This window comes from Sinocyclocheilus anshuiensis, unplaced genomic scaffold (assembly GCF_001515605.1).
Source record: "Sinocyclocheilus anshuiensis isolate Anshui unplaced genomic scaffold, SAMN03320099.WGS_v1.1 scaffold513, whole genome shotgun sequence".
Lineage (NCBI taxonomy): Eukaryota > Metazoa > Chordata > Actinopteri > Cypriniformes > Cyprinidae > Sinocyclocheilus > Sinocyclocheilus anshuiensis.
In genome coordinates this window covers 571,919-577,988 of record NW_015537972.1, presented here as the reverse complement: position 1 = coordinate 577,988, position 6,070 = coordinate 571,919, and the positions used below count along the sequence as shown (strand labels likewise).

Below are 6,070 nucleotides of genomic sequence, written 5' to 3'. Positions count from 1 at the left end.
GTGTGTGTGTGTGTGTGTGTGTGTGTGTGTGTGTATTAAGAGTTCCAATGCAAAAGCCTCTAAAAGCCATCTTGGTCAAAAATGAGATAACGATACTGAGTGAATGCTCTCCACACATAGTATGTTCATCAAGTAGGAAGTATCATCAAGTATCATTAGAATATATTCTGTAGCTATAAACAGTAATATTATGTGGATGTTCGCTGAACGAATGCTGTCTGTTGGTTAAAACATCAGCTAATGGATTTCGCATCACAGCTTCATCAAATCTGCTGTAAAATTGAATTTCACAAAAAAAGCAAACAAAGGCACACATAGCCTATTTATGATTATAAAACATGCCGTAAAAATAACATTAGCGTTGCCTTTGGTGAGATGCAGTCCTCAGAGACCCTAAAGCTGCTTTAATAATCCATTGCTGAAGATGCTGAGTTGATAAATAAGTAATTAAATAGATTTGTCTCGTCAATGGCTGCTTCTGCGACGCGCTGCATAACAGAGTGATGGTGTTACAGCGCCATCTTGTGGAAAAGATGAGCACTGTAATTCTGTTTACAATCATGATCATTGAATAAAATCAGCGAAATCCAGTGAAACACCATATCTAAAACCTAGAATGCATTAATGAGTTAAATGTATGATGTATTGCTTTATATTTGACATGAAATGGATTCAAGAATGTTTGCCTTGTGTGTTCATATGGACTCACGGGTTTAAATAAATAAATATAATGATTATGATAATAATAATAATAATAATAATGTGATGCATATTTGCATTCACACATTATATCTGTTCACAATTAAATGTATTCAGTCAAAAAGTATGAACATCTTTAACATATGGTAAGCTGTAAAACAAGCGATATTCAGTTACTTAATCCATGCATTTAAAACATATTAGATTTATATATGATAATAGGCTATATAAACCTGGTTATTGTAAATTTAAAACACATTCCCCTTATTGGTATTTTATAGAAATCTGTTGTATTTCTTACCTGTTTCATTTAATGGAAATATATACATCACATTATGTTCATAGTTTATGTAAAAACCAAATGACAATTTTATATGCAATTCTAATAGGCTATAGAAACCTTACATTTAGGCCTAAATATTTTTGAGTGTATAAACATTTTAATTAGAGACTCCCGCATTGACATATTTCTCTTAAACGTTTTTTTAAGGAAGCCAGTGTTTATAAAAATCATGATGTTTATTTTGTTTTGAAATTATTATTATTATTATTATTATTTTTTAATGCATTTCAAAACTGATGGTTTTTCAAGAGTGCAATTTTCAAAAGTGAATTTTTACAGTTACTCACTCGAGTAAATATGAATTGTTGAAAAGCATTTCCCAGCAAGTTAGCTGACATCTGAATATGTTAATCTCTCTGTTCATTATCCTGAAGCATTCCTGCACCTCACTGACCCTCTTCAAAATGCATATTTAATAGCCTAGAGCACAGTTGCGCTGACCTTTATGAAAGTCTTTTCAGTAAAATAGAATGTTGAAACTTTAGCTCCTCTCTCACACTCTACAAAATTTCTGCAAAGTCAGAAATTGTAAGGTAGTGACCATATTGTGTGATTTTGGCATGATGAGAGATTACTTTTTTCTGTAAAGTGTAAACTTCTGTTGTTCAAATATTATTTAATTACATTTAAAGCATTTATTGGCTCTCTGATGAGTTTATTAATTTCATACATTTTTTAGGACTTGTATGAAATCATTGGGTAAAATATATTGTGACATTCCTTGATATTTCTGCCATGGTATTTTTTATTTTTGTAGCCCTAATAGGCCTATATATAGACGGTTTCAACGGCAATAACAAACAAACGTTACTGCGCATGCGCGCTTTTGTGGCCCTAACTTAACTTCCGGTAGACTTCCAAATAGAATCAATAACAGCAGCTAAGTAGTCGCTTTAGAGTAGATTATTTTTGATAAGCAAAATATGTTTGCTGCATAAATCAGACGGACTTGCTGAAAATGCAAATTCATTCTCTGCCAGCAGGAGGTGCTTTAAAGCGGGAGAAACAGAGGTTTCCCCAGTAATGGCTGTACACAAAGCAGCGCTGAGCTCACAAATGCTGCTTTATCAGCCATATAACATGCAAGATGAAATGAAAATGACATCAAAAATTTTCTAAAGATAGTCTTCCTTCAGAAATACAGTGATATAAAAACACCCGCGCCTCATTTAGATTTTTAAATGTGCAGTAGGCCTACATGCTCATGTTTATTTAACGAAGCCTTTTGGAAAATCGTCAGTTCTGATATTGTGGCAAGCGCCACAAATAAATAAATGTATGGGAAACACATCCCACAGCACAACCACCTGAGCCCAACTTCAGTCTATAGTATACTCATCACCTTAACTTTAACTGCATTTGTAGCCGGCGCCATAGCCAGACTGATAAACAAACACAGACCAGTTGCATAAACTTAGTCACCATGTTAAGACTGCGTCTTAAGAACTAGTTTGACCAACTAGCAGTTGCCAAGGGCAAGTCAGTCTTACCTTTCCACTACAAATAAGACCAATCTACCCTTTCATAACTGAATTAAAAAAGTTATGACCAGTCTTAAAGAAAAAAAACTAGATGACTAACTTTTTAAGACTAGTCTAAACAGTTCATGCAACCGGCCCCCAGCAGAAGTTAACTTCGGGCCAGGCGCCCGATGAAACCGTATTTGTTGTTGTCCTTTACCTTCTGTACAAAAAAAGTCAAAACTCTTTTTATTTAGGGGAAAAAGCAGGTTAGTGGAAAAAATAAATGCATTTTAATGAATTTTATGTTTCCCACTTGAAGGAATTATGGTCTTCTTAACAAACAGGGACTTAAAATGGGACTTAATCGGTTATGAGCGGACTTATTGAACCAAGAACTCCCCAGAAGATCCTCAGTGTCTGTTTCATTGCTCATTCCATTTCATTTCAGTGCTCATTCGTTTTCATTAATTTACTCAGTGAACTGTTTTAGTGGAGTAATGTAGGAGTGTATATGATTTCGATTTCGGTGATTTCGGCTCACTGATTCATTGAACCGAGAAACGATTCTTAGGGACACATGTCCAGTTCGTACTGAGCCGAGAACCGATTTATTAATATTCAAAATGACTTTTTATGAACTGAATCCGCTGCAATTTCAAAACAAACTGTAGCTACCTAGACATAATAGACTCCGTGTAATTCAAATAAATTCTTCTTGGCTTGCCATGTTATATGAATTACATATTGCATTACAGAGTATGTCATATATGGATATTTGTTACTAAAGAACTGGGCTGAACCGATTCTTTGAAATGATTCATTGAAATGACTCGGACGCTTGATCAGTAATCTACTGCGCATGTCAAAGTTCAACCAATGGGACGCTACGTACATGTGACGTTTGTCGTGACGTTATTCGATTCAGGAAGCGCGTGGAGAGCAGCGTGAACGTCAAAACAGAGTCTTATGAGATGAACTAATCAAGCTGTTATAGAAGTGCATTTGTTTTATTATCATACTTTATCAAAAATTACATTTCATCCCAGTTACTGGACGTGAAAGGCACCGTCATTTAAAGCGGAAGACGCAGAGAAATGCAAGCTGGATCCAGATATAAGCCTCACATTCAGCTGACATGATGTCGTTCACATTACAGTGGAGTGCTGCTTTCCCCTCAGCATTGTTCTGTCGATGTAGTTCAAGATGTAGTTCAAAATCCTTTCAACGACACTGCAATCGCACATTGTCCGAGAAAGTGAGAGTATCTGATGCGCTCTCGAGCAAAGAGACTGGGTCAAACGTTAGAATACAGGTGAGAACATTGTCCGAGATTATTTTATATAGGGATGTAACGGTATGAAAATTTCTTATCACGATTATAGTGACCAAAATTATCACGGTTATCAGTATTATCACGGTTTTGTTAAAATGTGCTGGAGATGTTCAAAAAGTACCAACACATAAATCACTTCACCAAGTTTTATATTTAAAAATCAACAAACAACAAATAAAATGACTTTTTGTTTGCATAATCACTAAAACAGTAACATTACCAATGATGTTCGGATTTTAAATGACAACTTGACTGACAACAGTTTAATAGCATGTTGAAATATCTCATGTAAATGTTCAAATAAAGCTTTGAAAAAGTTTCATAAAAAGGTAAACCTCACATTTCAGCCTTTAAATAAAGAAAAGATCAAAGTCAAAATGATTATATGTATTTTATCTGCTCCATAAATAATTCTAGATAACTTATCTGAATTGTTTAAATGTGTAGAGTCCACATAAGCTTGTTTTTCATCAACCGGTCAACATTTACAGCAGGGCATGCAAATGCGGTCCGTTTTTGGCCAGACAGAAACAGCACACAGGCTGAATGTAAATATAAGTCTCTGTAAATCCACTCGCTGACAGCAGGTGGCGCTGATGGAAAAGCTGTTTGCCGTAAACTCTGTGAACAAAGCAGCACTGCGATTAAAAACAGTACTTTATTAGGTATTACATTAATTCATTTGTATAATTCCCTTAGCACTCTTTTAAAACCTCCCAGCTTTTCCGCCCTGTTTTCACTCAAAACGAAACTACTCTGCTGCTGTGCGCACGTGAGACTGTTACTTAAAACTGCTTTATGCTGGACAGTATTTCTTTATCGTGAGTTGTTCAAATCGCGGTAATCTAATGCGGTTTTAATGATAATTAAAATATGAAACGGTAATACTAACCGTCACGAATTTTATCATGATTTATCGTCAAACCGGTAATCGTTGCATCCCTAATTTTATAAAGGTGTTTCTTCAACTTGGAATCAATTAATTAAAGCTACCAGATTTCATTTTTTCCGTTTACGCTAAGATCAATTTAAAGCTTAGCTTTTAAACATTTTACTATGCATTCGTCATTTATTTTTGCTACTTGGACTTATTTCTTTTATTGTAGCGGAACCAGACTTTATTATTAACATATTATTATTACATATGCATGCACATACAGAGAGGCAATTTAAGTGTTTTTTATTTTGTATGAATGACTGTCCCTTGTTCTATCAGTCATTTCCATCACAACCATTTATTTTGTCCTAATAAAGTTTTTGTCAAAAGTTAAAGTATTTATTTACCAAAGAGAGCATGCTTGAGATGAAATATGAGATCAAAGTAAATATTAACTGTGAACAGAATATTATATCATTTTATGCTTTTAATTCCAATCGAACTGTAAAAATATGCAAAAAGTGTTAAAAAAGTGGTCAGTTGAACCTCTTAACTAACGTATTTACTTAAATATATGCACTTTTCGTTCCTGTTTTCGTTAAATTGTTTGGGAAACCTTAATGTATTGTTTATATCAATATGGTACAAGAATATTTAAATTAATGTGATAAATTAGTTAGGTCAAGTGTAATATAAAAGTAATCAAAAATTAGTCTGATTAGATTATCTAATTTATTTTTAGTTCGAATTTCTCATTTCTCCTTTTCATTTAGTTTAATTTGATGTGCTGAAATACCTAAAACTGAAGTCAAATTAAAATGTAAATGCTAGATATAAAAATTAAAACCAACAACATATAATACATTAAAAAAATATATATATTAAAACTAAAATAGTATCATAATGATACTGGTATACACTGTTGGAGATTGTTAATGGTCAAATTTAACTAGCAAAAGTATGTTAGTCGAATAGGCTATAGCTGAATAAACATCTGTGATCGTGTCAACATGTTAGCTGTTCCTGCAGGGATGGGTTCGATCCGTCAGGCCACAGAAAGACAACCTCTTCTTGCATGTGAATGATGGAAGTTCATTGCAATCTCTACAGGTTGTTGCCAGCTCACACTTGAATACCAGGTGCTATTCTCTACACTGTCTTTGAGATAGAACAAATATAAAATACTATTTCAAACGTCATGCAAATCTTGATATATACACTGACTCCACTTACAGCCACACTAAAATGAATGAATGTCATTGTATTAAATAACAAACTAAGTGACATTCATTGTAATGAAATCTAGCACAAGTACTTTTCAAGCAAAACATATTGAATTCATATATATATATATA

The 6,070-nt window shown here is 33.7% G+C and overlaps 1 protein-coding gene across 1 annotated transcript in view; it reads left to right on the top strand.

Moving 5' to 3' along the window:
- The first annotated feature begins 3,435 nt into the window (after nucleotides 1–3,435).
- The window catches only part of LOC107670421 (probable asparagine--tRNA ligase, mitochondrial), a 9,326-nt gene continuing 6,691 nt past the window's right edge, over nucleotides 3,436–6,070 (top strand). The window contains exons 1-2 of the mRNA XM_016463027.1: nucleotides 3,436–3,817; nucleotides 5,745–5,854. Coding sequence (XP_016318513.1) covers nucleotides 3,641–3,817; nucleotides 5,745–5,854 — 287 coding nt within the window. The 5' untranslated portion in view covers nucleotides 3,436–3,640. The remainder of the gene's footprint in view (nucleotides 3,818–5,744; nucleotides 5,855–6,070) is intronic.